The sequence below is a fragment of the Acanthaster planci genome, linkage group LG17 (genome assembly GCF_054643075.1).
Source record: "Acanthaster planci isolate LZ-2023a linkage group LG17, COTS_SCS, whole genome shotgun sequence".
In the NCBI taxonomy this organism is placed as follows: Eukaryota; Metazoa; Echinodermata; class Asteroidea; order Valvatida; family Acanthasteridae; genus Acanthaster; species Acanthaster planci.
The window spans coordinates 5,426,996-5,443,651 of record NC_141793.1 but is presented as its reverse complement, the minus strand read 5'-3'; the positions used below and the strand labels follow the sequence as shown (position 1 = coordinate 5,443,651).

Genomic DNA, 16,656 nt, shown 5'->3' with positions numbered 1-16,656 from the left:
GTAAACAAAATCGTCAGGGGGCAAGTTTCCCCCCCCCCGCGCTAAATACGCCACTGCTTTTGCACCTTTTTGACAGGGAAAAGAAACTGAAAGCGTCCCCTAAATCGACATTTCTTAATACGTATTTATCCCTCGAAAATCCCAGGAGTTAAAATTCACTCAATCTGAGTGAAAATTCAATCCCTCCAAAGCACGGACCCAACGAATAGGAGAGATTTTTTTTTACTCCAATAGATCGTGATTTCACTGGAGTTTCCAGGAGCTCTTTTCAAGCTATTTCAATCTAAATTCAGAGTGATTTACTCTGAAACGTCTAGTCCCTTGCTTCCCTCTTCGGATTTGAATTCCTGAAGACCACCTCCACGACCCATCTGCCAGCAATGTGAACGTGTTCATCTCACAGAGACACCTGCATGCTTGGTTAGTTAACTGCTGCAATTATATAGTCTTATTGCAGAAGATTGCAGGTGAAAACCCAATCGGGCAGGCTGAAAAAGCGGTGAACATACCATTAATGCCGCACCACGTGTTTGCGCTGGTCGTTCACGAGCCAAGAATCAAGACGCACACTTGTCGAGCAGGTGCAAAAATATCCGACGGATTGTATTGATTTATGATAGAAGAATCAGTTTTGTCAACAGTTCACTTCGAGATCGATGATAACACTTCCATAGCCACATAATTTTATCTTGAATTAATATGACACAGATGGAAGAATATATATAAGAATTATATGTAACAATTGCGAAACTCTCTGGCAGATGTGCATTGAATTAACTAACTTTGTAGCATGTCAGAGTTTAAAAAATTACCCTTTTGCAAACCAGATCGATCGATTTGCATATTACGGTGTCCATTATGTTACTAATAGTACTACAGATTTGCCGGCCAATTTCAGAACATAATGATTCAGTTTAGCGCGAGGCCCACTAAAATTTGTTATTGTTTTAAAATTAAAGCTTTCACAAATGACACGTCAAATGATGCCAGAATAACTTGCAAGCATTTCTTTTTTATTAGCAATCTACGCATAATAGCAGCAAATAGACAAATTTAAAATAAACAATCAAAACAACTAACTGATAATGGTTTTAATCAAGCCCCAAATCCACTGCAAACACACCTAAGGCGGCCAGTTTTATTGCAGATGAAGCGACATTAAAGTCATTTGCTTCAGTAAAAACAAAATAGGGTCCCTGTCTGAATTTATGACGTTAATTTATTGTATTTTTATGACTTGTAATTGCGAAATAAGCAGAGTTGTATTATTTAACAAGTGCAAATTAATGGCAAGTAAAGAGCCACTGACCAATGACTGTTGACAAGTTAGTTTGCTTTAACATTCATTTGGGTTTCAACGTTGTGTTCAAGCAATCATGCTGTTAAACACCTTGACATAAAAAAATCAATAACTATTGTCATTTTCAATTTAAAAGTTTTATGTCTCAGGTGAGCAGGCCTACATAATCCCCTCCCTCAAACTGACACTTGACTTCTGTAAAACAGCCAAAGGATGCTGATGTAAGTTTTGTCAGTTTATTCATCTCTTATTTGGTTGTGTTTTAAGGATATGGGATGTTATATGTGCTTTCAAGAAGTGAGCAAGTTCATTTTAAAACCCTATTGTATGTTAGCATCGGAGTTAACATTTTTCCTACACTGGAAGGGGATTACACATTGTACAAAGTTGTTCATTATTTGATTTCTCTGTCAGGAAATTGTTCAAAAAGCGGTCACGGAGAAACTGAGTTACAGTGTATTAAACTGCACTTAAACAAAATCAAGATACAGTTTGTCTGTCGAAGAGTCAAAACATCCAAACCACAGATACACTGCATAATAACTCATTCTTTTTGAGCATCTTGCCCTTTAAAGAAGCTCTGAACATTTTTCCGTTGTTTTGTTCTTTCGAGGTTTACCTGTTTTTTCTTTGTCAAGTGTTTGTTTTGTTTTGATTCAAACACTTCAAGATTCGTGCAAAAACTAGACAAAAATCAACGTAGACTAAACGTTTAATGGAAACGACCAATTTGTAATTGCTTGTATCTATAACTTTGAGTGCATGTCATAGTATTTAATAATTAGCAACTGATGCTGTTCTTCGTAAATGCTGACAATGAATTAATTTCGTAAACGCTTGAAAAATTGTAAAAAGACAAAGCAATCGTAAATGACAGATGTCTCTATCCGCATCCAAAACCCTTAACCCAAGGAGGTAAATGCAATTAAAGCTAGGCAAACAATTTATCTTTTTAAATTAAACTTGTTTTTCTTTTTAAGCCATAGTCAAATTCGAACAGTCATTTCATTCATTATTAAAATTCAAATACGTTTTATTGTTTTGTGTGGTTGGAATGCAAAGCAAATGGCAACCTTCGGCTATTTTTGGCTTAAACTAATCGGTTATTCATTTCAACACCGATAACAGTTGACTTTCTCCTTTCTCCTATAAAGAATAGTTAATAACCATTTCTAGGGAAAGTGTTGCTCCAATGCTGTTGGGTATTTAGGAGCCACAATTTATGGTTAAAAGAAAATAAACCATTTTCTACACTAAAGCTTCTTTTACTAAACGCCTGATAATCGTGAACGGTTTGGGGGATGACATTATCTTAAGAAATGGAGTCAAACATCCTTGATGTGTATCAACGAAAACAATATTGCCACCTCGTTTCGGCAGGGATGGTTGTATAAGCAGACATTTTAATTTCATTTGGAGTTTATGTGTTGATCAACCACATGCGGTTGAAAATGTTTGCCCGTTGTGTCACTGGTTTCACAGCGTCCCTGTATTACTTATCGTTAGTAAAGAAGCTGAATAAACCTGAACTATTATATTTGCCAAAGAGGTCTGGGGGTTGTGCTGAATTTGCGTAAGTTGAGGGGATTATAGCTACACGAGTTGCACAGACAAGCCATGATCTCGTAAAAGGGGTAAATAAACCGTGTTCCGTTAGTGCACTCCATCTGGACGTGTTTCTGGTGAACCTTGGACGGCTTGCAGCAGTCGCAGTCATATTCTAGGTGAGAACTTGGCAGCATAGCAACACGCGTGCCCGAATTGCCGCAACTGCCTCTACAGGAGGTGTGCAAAACCTCGCCCTCTGACGAGCAATCGTCAATCATCACGATGCTAGAGTGCGAGTGGAAGACACACTCTGAAGGTCCTGCAGTTGGAAAGTCATTATTTGATTTGTCGCTTTCAAAAGTCTAGATTATGCACCATGAGTGAGACTTTTTGTAAACGACTCAGCATTCTTCCAACTACCATGACTACTGTTAAATATACCTATAACCAGTTACATTGTTTAATTAAAATTGTAATTGGCCTGTCTCACGATATAGTGAGCTAAAATTCTTTGAGGACAAGTTGAGAAGTGTACTAAGAAGTACCGTTATAACATCGTGTCTGTGATAAAGAATTTTAGATGAAGCTCAGTGGACCATGCGCCCCTACGGGATCCATACGGAATTGAATATATAAAGTTACAAAGTGCGACGTCATCAGTACACATGGCCTATTATTCCAAGGCAGTTGGGGAACTTTAATATATACCCCCAAAATCAACATCCCTTAATAGTTTTCTGATGCCGACGTGACTGCAGTAGGGATCACGAGTTGAAGTGTGTACTGTGTGTCTATCTTTTTAGCAAGCGTAGTACTAGCTGATGTGAGATAAGGGACGGCCCTTCGTTTTACCTTCAGATGTCGCGTTAGCTGTAACTGTGGTTGTGGTTTCCTCCGTAGTTGGGGTCGGTGTTTGCTCAGGAGAGGTCATCTTTGTTGTTGATGTAACTGATTGAGCGATGGAAAGCAAACAGTCATCAGAAGTGCAATTTGAAGGTGTAATAATACAGTTTCCAATTATTCTATAAACTTTTGTTTGCTTCTTTAATTTTTTACAATGAGCTTTATTCATCAATTTTTGGAACCATTCTAGGAAAAATAACAAACCAAGCTGACAAAATAGACAGGAAAAAAAAGATGAAATCTTAATTTCAAAATTTAAACTTGAACCTTCGATTGCTTATGTTTCACAGTGTAAACTGGAACTACATTACATTACTTCGTAAAATGTAAATATCATGTAAGGTGTGGAAAATTGAAATGCCACTCTTTCCAGATAAAGCTGGAGCATTTGTAGGAAATGGAACAATGCAACTATACCTAATTTGTTTTTCATATTCATTGCTTCAATTTTTACGTCAATAGGAACCACCATTGATAAGGAAATACTTAGGCTTTCACGAAGAGAATCCATAACATGAGGGTGAATTTCAACGAGTACGCCGTTGGAGTATGAAAGTTGTCAAGCTTTCGTCAGAGGTGGGTCTGACTTCATCTGGACTGAAGTTGGGAGCGAAAACCTCGGACTTTTAGGACCAGGACGTCACGAAAAGCGTGAATATTGCAGACAATACTGCAATAGGAAATTGGAATTATTCTAGACCACGGGCGTCAATTTTCATGCAAGTCAAATGTGAAGTTCTTTTGCAACGGTTCTTGGAAAAGGAAAACAGAGTTTGATTCAAACATATCAGAATATAATCGGAAAGTGCCCTTAAAATAAAAGGCTTGATTTTCACCGGTTGTCGACAGCGGAGTGGTTGTACTTGACGTTGTCTCCTGAATGGTTGAAGATTCTTTTGTTGTTTGCTGGGTGGCAGTTGCCTCCGATGTTATTGACGGTGTAGTTGTAGTTGTAACTGTTGTAACGACAGTCGTTGTTGTCTGGGTAGTCGAGGATTCTGTTATTAATGAAGAAACGATTCGTCGTAAGCACTGAAGACAACAAGCTGACGGCGATTGATTAGATTTACGTGCCTTGATAACTATACATAACCCGTTGGAATCTGTTTAGCTTCGACGATGTAGTTCGATGCTCGGCAACTTTAGTGTCATTTTGCATTTATATACAGCAAAAGATATATCAAAATTAAAGAGCAATTTCTTCCAACTGAAAATCTGACTTTGTCTTGAAGATGGCACTAAAGTAATTTGTTTTTCTTTTGAGGTTTTTCTAAAATATCAAGCATGAAAGTATTTCATTGTGTACTTTTTACTCATTGGAAAGATGCCGCGTACCAGTTGTTGTCAGCACTGTTGTTGTTTCTTCGGTTGTTGACTCGGGAGTGGTAGTCACCAATACTGTGGTAACCTCCTCTTCGGTTGTCATCGTTGGCTTGGAGGTTGTAAGTTTCTCCGTTGTTATTACACGAGTAGTTGTTTCCTCAGTGGAAACTTGAGCTTTGCATTTTGAGAAATGAACGTTTAATTAAGCTCTGCATACAAATAAGGCTTAGGCCTACTTAAAATCGTAGTTTTCTCTTCTGAATAGCTAAGTGATTATTCAGTAAACAAAGAATATTTGTCTGGGAAATTTAAAAACGTTCCAAAGGAAAAATTTGAAAATGGTGGTTGCTCTGGTTGCACCTGTTGGTGTTGGCTTTGTGGTGCTCCGTGAAGTCATCGTTTTCTGACTGGTTGTCGTTTCTGGGGTCGTAGTTTCCACGGTCCTGGTTGTTACCTCTGTAGTCGTTGGCGGACTTGTTGTAGTGGTTGGTGTTCTCGTAGTCGTGACAGCAGTCACAACCGTTGTTTCGGCTTCTGTAGTAGAAAGCTCTGTTTTGATAAAGAAACAGAAAAGTAAAAAACCTTCAGAACCAGGGGTGGTTGTTTTCTGAATGGAATGCTTGAATTTAATGAGATGTTTCAGAGGAATCCTTTCTGAAATAGAAACGTACACCGCCAAAAGTCTATAAATAGCCTTTTGTAGATCGAAAAGCTGGCTGTTTAAGAGAATCATAATAACGAACCAGTTGTAGACAGCTCTGCTGTGGTTTCTTCAGTAGTTAACTCGGGAGTGGAAGTAACTGTTTTTGTGGTAACTTCCTCTGTGGTCGTCTCGGTTGGCTTGGATGTTGTAGGTTTCGTCGTTGTTGCCACACGGGTAGTTGACTTCTCAGTTGTAACAGGGGTTGCTGGTTTGAGAAATTTGTAATCAAAACCAACAAGATGGTGATCCAAGCATGTACTCATTTTCTTTTTCTAAAGGTTTTCATTGTATCCTTCCAGTTTTGAATGGAAATAACAACCAGGAATTCTAATAAGCAGGCACCATCATCTTTTGTCACACAAATTTTATGTATCGTTACGAGGTTCCACCTGTTGGTGTTGGCTTTGTGGTGCTTCGTGCTGTTGTTGTCTCCCGAATGGTTGTCGTTTCTGGGGTCGTCGTTTGCACCGTTCTGGTAGTTACCTCTGTAGTCGTTGGTGGGCTTGTTGTCGTTGTTGGTGTTGTCGTAGTCGTGACAGTAGTCACAACCGTTGTTTCGGCTTCCGTAGTAGAAAGCTCTGGTTTGAGAAAAAAATAGAAATTTAAATACCTTTAGAACCAAGAGTGGATGTTTTCTGAATCGAATGCTTAAATTTAAGCAGTGTTTCGGAGGGATCCTTCCTGGAATATAAACGTACACCGCCTATAGTTTATAAAATGTTTCAGTGGAGCTGCTCAACAGGCGCCATAAAAAAGAAAGAAAAGAGAAACAGACCGGTTGTAGAGAGCACTGTTTTTAATTCTTCAGTTGTTGACTCGGGTGTTGTGGTCAGAACCGTTGCGGTTGTTTTCTCTGCGCTTGAAAGCTTTGCAGTTGTTGTGAGACGTGTAGACGACCTTTCGGTGGTAACTGGGGTTGCTTTGAAGTGAGCAGAGATAGTAAAGCATAATTGTGTCTTTTGCTGCTGGAATGTTGAAGCTGGAAATGTTGAAGAATCTGGTATCCTTAAAAAGACCACAGTACTGAAGGACTAGTTAAATTTATTCCCTTATTACAACAAGAATACTTTGTATGAGTATTCATTATGTAAACTTTCAAAAATAACGTTTTTTGGACCCACTTTTTTCACACGTTCAACCCATTACACGTTTATTAAGATGTGTTTAGGAATGTGTTTAAACGCCAGAAGAGTTTCCGTGGTACATGTTTAGCTTTCTAAAATCCACCTAGCATTTCAACACATTCCTAAACGTATAACCCTGTCGCAATTAAACATGTCAAAGATAAGTGGGTACAAAATGTGTTAAGAATGTGCATAAACTCGAAGCGTTGTTTGTATTCTATATGTCTCTTTTCTATATTTTATATTTTCTTTATCAATAATCAACAGAATCGTGAACAGAGCACTTTTTGAGCTAAGGGTGTTTGTTTCTCTTAAATCATTTCCATTTCTGTGCAGAGCACGGGCATGGAGAGGCTTTAAATTGTGGTCGTGTTAATTTAAGGGAACACGTGGTTGAAAACAATGCAATTTTTTTTGTACTGGGGAAAATTGGGATTCAATATTGTTGAAACACAGATATCTACAATATTTTGTGAAAGGAGAAAAGGCTCTTCTTTTGCATGACACCTGCCTAGACAGCTAGCACAACAAAAATGTTGATTGTAATACGAAGGAACGATAAGGAGGCTTTGAAAAAATTACCAAAAGGACTGCTTCTTGTGAATGGTACCCTGCAAAGAAACGTGAACTTTATTGAAAGAAAACAAGGATATGACCTTCTACATAAAATTTCTACAACTAGCTAGGAACTGAGGCAATTGGATCACAGTCTTTGCCTGGAGTATGGACCTTCCGTTTCTAACAAATACTAAGCGTCGTTTCCAATTTTGGAGCATAAATCATATACATATTCCTATTTGAAAAAATGCTGGAAATCACAACTGTGTATTGCAGTGTCTCCATTCAACGTTTCGTGGTGTCCGTCGTCATATTTTGGAAGTCGCATAATATATGTTCACACTTGACTGAGTTCATGGACCGACTTCAGCTCTTTTTCGCCAATGGTGAATTAGGAGGATGAAAGGGGTGTGGGTTGATGGAGAACTTGTGTCGTCTGCAAGCTGATTCCAAGAGCAAAGAGTTTTGCAGCCTCTGCAAAGCGGGATGTTTTTCGTCGCAGGACATGCGAAAATTGCTGAGTCTTGGACCATAAGGTTGGCACTGAAGGGCACGGAAGTGCTCTGTTTACTGGTTCATGATGGAGTCTTTGTCTGTAAAGAGCGCCTGGCCATCTCCAAGTTGTGAAAAGAATTTGAACCTTGCAGGAGGGGCTGTACACTGCCATCAGTGCCTCGCAAAACCACTTGTACCTGTTCCTTTTGGAATGGGTATGAAGTTGAGGTTAAAGGCACATTTCCATAATTATGCTAGTCAACGCTTGCGCCAAGCGTTGCATATCCAAGGGGAGCGATTTTGACGGTCAAACGCAACACGCACATGTGTTTTTTGGAGTCCAGTTTTGTTGGTGGACTTTCAAATTTGGAGGCCATCAAGCTCTTGGCTTGCCTGAAAAGTAAAGAGTGTAGCCAGCACCGTGTTTTGGGGGATTGCTGATACCTGGGAAGCGAACTTCATTCCAGAATTTCCAAGTTTCACACCGTGCACACCTTGTGAGGGAGTTGAGGCCCTTTTTCCTGTTGGTTTTTGAACGCATTCGAGATGCGTGTTGACAGCAGATAGCGAACCGGGGGACCTTCGATACGAGCTTTGGTCCACCATTCCAGGCCCCCGTCCTTCATGGTTATTCAGGGTGCTGTCGAATGATGCAGTCATCTCCAGGGTCAACGTCAGATGACCCATACACCTGAACCACTTCCTTGCAGGATTGGGGCTGTCCCTATCCTATCGCCACAGGGCTTGAAGTAGTTAGCGGCCGTGTCCTTCAAGCCTGTGCCGTGGAGTTTTTAGATGGATTGTGGTGCGCACTGTACTTGCCCCACCCTTTTCACCCGGAACTTATCTGCCATGGCTAACACGCTGGGACGGTGGCAGCGAGGTCCTTTGGTCGTTGGTTTTCCGTCCGACTATTCTCATCATAGCTTCTGGCTTAAAAACCTTCCTCGGAGGTACGAGGGCTTTTGCCCAGTGAGGCTGAATTCTACTGACCCATGGTTTGAGCCCAAACAGGTGCTATCGCCCGGGGCAAAAGCAGTAGCATTAAGGAGTGCCACCGGATGCAGTGCAATGTAATACTCAGAACCAGTATTCTGTTTCGGTATTTTTAGGGTACAATAAGAAGCCTGTGGGTGATCTATTGGTATGATGAATGTAGTAAGTATTACATAAACGGCATAGGCCTACTTTGTGTGGGATACCTGTGTACGGGCTCATTTTCCAGAAGAAAGCCCTAAGGTTTTGTCATATTAATTCAGTACCGGTAGCTCTGGTTTTCTCTGGAGGGGGTGCAGGGTCGCATAAAGGGCACGGTTTCTGGAAGGTAATGAGCCCGTGAACCCCCTTTTAATTTGCGACAGTTATTTTAACAATTCATACAAATTGCTCATGCAATTTTCATAGGTTCTTACAAGTTTCCACAGACTGAAAGGACACTTACTCGTAGTGGTAGACTTTGTAGACGTGAAAACAGTCGTTGTTTCCTCGGTTGTTGTGCCCTCAGGTGTTTTTGTATGCGCAACGGTCCTAGTGATGCTTACACTTGGCAAGAGTGTGGTTGGGGTCGTTGGAAATGTTTCTGTTGTCTTCGTTGTAACTAATGTGGTTGTTGGCACTCCGGTGGCAGTCGGAACAGCTTCAATTGAGAAAGATATAGCTGCTTACTTTCCACAGGTTTGGCTTTGCTTGTTTCAAAATACATGTACTTTGAACACTAATGCAACGGTGGTAGAATCATTCTGAGAAAATGCGTCTTCTTTTGGGATATGAAAGGGCTCTTTTGTTTTCAGTAAAAGCATAATGGGGCAAACTATCACTACGCTTTCACTGTTCATAATTTTATGCATAGTAAGTGAGCCCACCTGTTGTAGTAAACTCTGATGTTGTTTCTGCGGTAGATGATTCGGGTGTGATAGTTACTACTGTTGTGGTGACCTCCTCTGTGGTTGTCTCCGTTGGCTTGAAAGTTGTCGGTTTCTCAGTTGTGGTTAAACGTGTAGCTGTCTTCTCGGTCGTAACTGGGGTTGTTTCTTTGAGAAATGAAAATAATGAAAGGTTACGTAAGGCACACAACACGAAGTTAAGGCGCTCGCTCATTCGTTCCAACGAGCACTGATCCAAGGTTAAAACTTGGACGATCTATGTTTCAATCAGTGCTATTTCTATGTAGCCCCCTGCATTGACATTTGCACTGACCAGTACAGTTGATAGTGGTTTTATGCACCCCCCTATTTTTTTGAACACTGTTTAGCAGTCTAATGCTATTTAGTACACAGCAGCAGTGGTTCCAACCAGTTACATAACACTTCCTGTAGGGCACTGCTGCCATGTGTGGGTGCCTTTGTTCTCTTGAGTCATTCTGACTCCATGCTTCAGAGCAGTAACATTGGCTCCACACCATAGCTTACAGTGTCCGTCTGATTTCCTCTTGTTTTACAGGTATGTTATGATCATTAATATTTTTATGAATGATGGGAATAAGGAACCTCTAAAATTTGTATTATGCACTGAAGATACTGTACCCGCATTGAAGGATTTAGCATTAGTTTTTATGCTTATTTTGATAACTTTGGGCACTTTGTTTCTAACAAAGCAAACAGGCAGAACATGCCGGAGGACAAAGGGGAATTCGGTCCTCTTGACCCAAAGTGTTTAAATACATGTGGATATGTTGCTTTGCCAAGATTGAGCCAGATTTTGGTTTGTAGGGGCTGAACTTCATTTGTTCCCCTGGCTTTTCCTGTGTTTTTCCTTGCTACTAGTATTCTTCTTTGCCCCTAGCCCTTGAAGTATTTCTTAAGTATTTCTTAAGTATTTCTTAAGTATTCCTTGCGTAGACTTGACTTATGATGCTGTACTGATTCTGAATGCTCATGATTTACAGCTACCGTTGAGTAATGATTCTAGGAATGATTTATATCATTTGTAATACTTGAGAAGCACACAGCCTTGATTTGGAGTTGTTTTGCAGTGTTAATAGCTCTGAAGAAACCATTGTTTAGACATCGCCTCGACCATGTGTGTGTGTGCAAGGCCTGGTCAAAATTACCCATGCCTTGATGAGAACCAATATTCTAGTGATGTTGAACATGTAGTGACCAGGCTGGTCTGGTGGTCTAGCACGAATTTAATAGCAGAGTTATTTATAGTGCTCAGTACTTTCATTTCTCTATTATTGATATTAACTTCATGTATTCAGTATTGTGTAGAATGCAGCTGAGTGATATACATTTATTTCTATTAAGACTGTGAAGGATCAGTCCGATTTTACTTCAGTTTTGTGTCTATGTAAAATTCACTAGCATGTGGACTAGAGCACTTTTTAGCAATAGTTAAGACCACCTATCTCAGCAGGTGGCATTTCTTTGTTCTAGAGCCCTGTAGGCAGGCATGGCCTGCATTGGCATGCGGTATGATGAGAGCATGGGCAAAATCACTCATGCATGATTAACTGTTTACTGGTTGACTCATCGCTGGACTAGACCCTGTGTTGACTTAGGCCACAGAATCGATACTTGATTATAGTGACTATTTACATGTACTGTACATGCATTGTGGCCCAAGGAGTTGGTATTTTTATCGATACTGGGATCGAATTTAGGATTTAGGGTCTTTTATTATTGTTTCACCATTGCTGTTACTGTGTGAACTTCCAGCATTTTTGCGAATAATTCGTTAGACGATGATGGTTATTTTTCATTGCAGTGTTAGTTCTAATTACTTTCCTTGAGAAATGAGATACCCTTCTAGATTAATGGTAAATTTCTTTAGATTATTTTGTAACTATGTTTTGTATTTGTATAATCATTCTGACTCCATGCTTCAGAGCAGTAACATTGGCTCCACACCATAGCTTACAGTGTCCGTCTGATTTCCTCTTGTTTTACAGTGCTCTGGAGTCTTCTTTTTTTAATGTGCACTTCGTGGTAACCAATACCAGGTTACCGTGGGGTTGCAACATCTAGATTAAGTTCAACTTTGCAAGGAATTTATCTTGGAATTACTTTATGTGCCTGTTTAAAGTCTTCGTCAATGCAGGAAAACTGTTTGAAATTTTTCTGGAGTTAAGTGAACTATAAATAGCACCCTTTGAAACATTCAAAGTTTACCAAGCTTTTCCATTACAGTGTGATGTAAAACTAGGAAGACACTCTTCAGTTGCTCTTTGGAAACACTTCTGAAAAAGGTTACTCGCTGGTTTACTGCTACATACTGATACAACAATAAATTGCCAAAAAGAAATCGAAAACTTTGATAGCAAAGTATTAATGACCTGGCAATTTCTGTGGAAAAATAAATGCAATGCAATAAATGCAATTGAGGATCGGTGCCTCGGGTTACGTCAGAGTTTTTCTCTATAAAAACACCTCAAAACAGACAAAAGGCAAAACAAAACTTGGAAATAAGTTAACTGAAACACAAAGGTGAAATTTTAAGGATTTGTGTGAAATATTTTCATTACATTAGTACATTACATTTTCCATTTCATATTAGTTTATTTTATAGACTATCATTCTATGGTCCTTTTATAGATCGTCACTGGTCAAATGAGAATTAAGTTTCCTTGTAATGTTAAACGAGTATATTGGACTTAACCGAACCATTAGGTCCATTGTAATATCTTTAGAGCAAAATTTTTCATTAATACCCAAAAGAAAGTTTTGATCTTTCTCATTCCACGTCACAAAATATAGATGCGTTAAGGCATTTTTCACGTGAGTGAAATGAGTGCTCACCTGTTGAAGATGGCTGAGTAGTGCTCCGTGATGTCGTTGTCTCTGTGATAGCTGTCGTTTGAGGTGTGCTTGTTTGCAAAGTAGTTGTGGTTAATTTTTCAGTTGTCAACGGGGTTGTAGTTGTTGATGAAGTAGTGGTCGTAGTTGAGACTGTTGTGATTACTGTTGTTTCGGCTTCAGTAACCTCTAGCCACGGACAAAAGTGGATCCAATTATGAATGAAAATAACATTTGGAGTAGTTTTATTTTATTTCGAGAATTTACGCCGTATTTCCAGTGGATTAACTGCAGCGATATGAGATGCCATAACTGCGGTGGCACCGCACTTACACGCCAATTCCTAAAACTGACGCGCGTGTGCTTTTGGCAGATCTTGACACCCTATTGGTCGAAGAAGGATGTGAAGTGCGCATACTACTGTCCACGAGCCATTACTACGTTTGCACCAACCAAGTAATGACTTGTAATTTTTGTAATTTTTTGGTGGACGAATTACACTGTGGAGAAAATCCCCCCCTCGCTCGACACGCCAATGGTATCCACTATAGAGGGATCCTAATACAACGCTTTTAGCGTCGATCTGCGCACTTCCATGTTTGAAAACGAGGCTGTATGTGTCAGTTTTAATACATAATACGATCAGACGATTGAAAGTAAGGAGTCAAGACACAAATACATAAAGGTATGTTAAATTCAGACTTTTCAGGCTGCCGATTTTTGTGGATGACTCAACACGTAAAATCAAAAGAAAAAATAACGACAATTTACCGCGAACTAATGTGCCGGCGATTGTCGTTTATCTTGTGCAATGGGCGTGGTTTAAACTGAAGTGGTGTCACAATTACGCACGGGATACTGTACGTACTGTGTCGACTCCGAGGGCGCGCGATGAGGTTCAACACAGAGAGCCTCCATTTTGATACGGGGGAGCGGGTTAGCGTAGCGGTTCTTCCTCGTTTTGCACCAATAAGGCCCGGGTTCGAGTCCCGGCTTGGCCCAGGCTTTAAGTGCATTTGGTGTCCAGTCAATACTCGCTCTCGCGGGTTTTCTCCGGGTACTCCGGTTTCCTCCTGCCTCTAAAACTGGACCTTCTTCCTAACTCCGTAATGTGATACTGATTAATAAAGTGTATGAATAAAGTTACAGTTATTGGCGCAAATAGCCCGAGTTGCTGAAAGCGCCATTAAAACGAAACAACAACAATTTCGATGCAGATATGCGCAGACGGAGCTAATGTGAAATCCCTCTATTGCGGACTGTCTTGTGGGAAAAGGGCAATCAATACTGTCTGGTATGTTGTATTTTCGATTACTAAAAGTGGACATGTGTATGATCGACGGCACAGGTTTGTAATGGTGGGTAGAGTGCCAGGGACTGCCCAATAGTAATAGCCTTTGTTAAGTTTTAAACACGACACTACAATCCTGTTGTTATTGAAGTACTGTTTGCGGACGTACCTTCTAAGCATAATGATACAAAGACTTAAAGTAAAAGCCAAGCCTATTTCGGTAGCACAGTGGAAAGAAAGAATGGATCTGGGGTTAGAAACTGCTGAATCGAATTCCTGGGCTCAATGGATTCACGTACTGGTTTAAATATATTTTTTAATTCGTGGCTCCATTTTTGTGAAAAAGGGGAATAAAATCTTTGATTTAAATCTGATTTCGTTACTGCTTTTATTCGTAGCTATACGACGGTTATACCGAGAGCTTTACTGGAAAGTAAAGTTAGAAATTTCATTCGGTCTGGTTCCAACCCTCAGAATAGACACACACATTACGACGATAATATGAAAGCAGAATCAGCAGAATTCGAAAATGGCAGTATCATTAATTTAACGTGGAAAGTGCATAGCATCCAAAGGACAAGTTTGTCTTTATTTCTCGGCTACCTGTTGTTTTCTCTGTTGAGGTCTTCCTTGTCATTGTTGACTCTGGTGTGGAAGTCACAACAATGGTCGAGCTCTCTTCAGTGGTCGATGGCTCAGTCGTAGTAGTTAAACGCGTAGAAGTAACCTCAGTGGTTGTTGGTGTTTCTGAGAAAGTTAAGTTCATATTTGTCATTCGCAAATTAATTTTAATGGAAATACCAGGTACGTTAACATTTCATGCTTCCGTCTGGTCAACCTTGTGCATAAATTCATTAACGTGGTGACAAGGTCATAACTATTTGTGTAAATGTGCGAAAGTCCGTTAGTGCTACAAAAATACAATTCGTTTATTACGGATTGAAAATCTGTACCAGCGCAAAATCCCTAGCTGGTTCACTGACTGTAACTGTGAGTCCGCGATAACGGGTTGAAGTTCTTTTGTTCTGGCGCTACTGGGCATTTGTTCTTGCAAAATGTCTCTTATATACACTTACCAGTTGTGGTTGCCTCTGTGGATATGAGGGCGGTGGTAGTCTCTTCAGTTGTTGTACCCTCAGATGTTGTTGTGTACACAACACTACTGGTAACACTTTCAGTTGTGGAAGGCGTGGTTGGAGTTGTCGGCACTGTTTCTGTTGTTCTTGTTGTAACCACCGTGGTGGTTGGTGTATTGGTGGTTGTTGAAACAGCTGGAAATCGGAAAAGCAATAGTGACTTAAAGTGGGTCGTATGCTACTCCCTTTTCCTTAGTGATGTTTCGTCTTCCGAAGTTACTTTTAAGCTTCGTGAATGCGCTGTTTCAGCTTCGAAATAATATGCACTTTTGTCCTATCTAATCAAGGATTAAGCGCAAGGGGAGCATTTGCTTTCAAATCTGATTTGTTGTCTTTGTTTCTCTTTCCCGTTTCTCTTGACTCTTGCAGTCTTTACCTTCAGTGGCCTGTTGCCTTGTAATTAGTGACTTGCAATAAAAGTATTTAATGACTCACCTGTTGTGCTTTGAACTGTTGTTTTTTCTGTCGTCGTGCCCAGACTAGTAGTCGTTTCAATTGTAGAGGTTACTTCTTCTGTCGTCGTTGGTTGCTCAGTGGTTGACTCTGTCTGTGTTGTTGTTAAACGTGTTGTTGATACCTCAGTGGTAGCTTTTTCTTTTTGAAAGTAGACAGACAAGGGGAAAATTGCATAAAAGAATGAAGCAATAGTAATTTCCAAAAAAAAATGAGAACAAGTGTGCATTATTTAACCCGAGTATTTGGAAGTATTTGGATCAGCAGATGTCACTCCCCCTTCCATTTAAGAAATATAAGAAAGAGACAGATTAGTTTGCCCATTGCAACTGAAATGCATTTCGCACTGCGCGCCAAATGCTTTCAAAACAAGTGAAACACTTGCGTTTTGAACAGTGAAAGTATGAAGTTTGATGTGTACCCTTTCCTTCAGTGCAATTTTAAGGACTACGTGCGCAGTGCTTCCGGAGAGTTTCCGGAGAAATCAAGTTGGTGTATATGAATGCGCAAACATTCAAATTTCTTCAATAACTGGTGAATCCCCATCAGTTTAATTAAGTAAGAACAATCACCTGTTGGAGTTGTCTGGGTTGTAATGTGCAGGGTGGTCTTCTCCTCGGTGGCTGTTATTGTTGGAGTGGTGGTGCGCACAGTGGCTGTGGTTACGTGTTCTGTTGTTGACAGGCCAGTCGTGGACGGTGTGGTAGTCGTTGTAATTTCGGTAAACGCGGTTGTGGTGGTTTCAGGTGTAGTGCCAGCTGTTGAGGGAGCCTCTGTTGTGGCTTCTAAGTGACACATGAACCCGTAACAAACGACACTAAAACACTAGTATAGTCCATCTGCATGTATCTATAACGCCACTCTTAGTTTATCTTAACTTGAATGGTGTCTTTAAATGTAATTCATATACCTGGGACAGTTTTTCCATTCCTATTGGCTGAAACGCGTCACGCAACTTTGTATTAACATTTGATAATGCCCGCTATGAAGTGATAACTCACGCCCTGGCACATGCATACGAGATAGTTTGGTCTGATTGGTCAGGAGTCTATGAGCACGCGAGGCGCCACGCACGCACCCAGTTTATCT

At 40.2% G+C, this 16,656-nt stretch overlaps 1 protein-coding gene across 4 annotated transcripts in view; it reads right to left on the bottom strand.

Moving 5' to 3' along the window:
* Positions 1–992: 992 nt before the first annotated feature.
* Positions 993–16,656, bottom strand: part of LOC110990692 (uncharacterized) — a 110,956-nt gene continuing 95,292 nt past the window's right edge. For all 4 annotated transcript variants that reach the window (XM_087148005.1, XM_087148006.1, XM_087148007.1 and 1 more), the window contains 15 exons: positions 16,140–16,352; positions 15,550–15,708; positions 15,055–15,249; positions 14,582–14,725; positions 12,691–12,876; positions 9,817–9,984; positions 9,396–9,590; positions 6,553–6,696; positions 6,167–6,355; positions 5,818–5,982; positions 5,435–5,623; positions 5,087–5,248; positions 4,588–4,749; positions 3,701–3,796; positions 993–3,167 (listed from right to left, as the gene is read on the bottom strand). In XM_087148005.1, the coding sequence (XP_087004131.1) occupies positions 2,833–3,167; positions 3,701–3,796; positions 4,588–4,749; positions 5,087–5,248; positions 5,435–5,623; positions 5,818–5,982; positions 6,167–6,355; positions 6,553–6,696; positions 9,396–9,590; positions 9,817–9,984; positions 12,691–12,876; positions 14,582–14,725; positions 15,055–15,249; positions 15,550–15,708; positions 16,140–16,352 (2,702 nt within the window). In that variant the 3' untranslated portion in view covers positions 993–2,832. The remainder of the gene's footprint in view (positions 3,168–3,700; positions 3,797–4,587; positions 4,750–5,086; positions 5,249–5,434; positions 5,624–5,817; positions 5,983–6,166; positions 6,356–6,552; positions 6,697–9,395; positions 9,591–9,816; positions 9,985–12,690; positions 12,877–14,581; positions 14,726–15,054; positions 15,250–15,549; positions 15,709–16,139; positions 16,353–16,656) is intronic.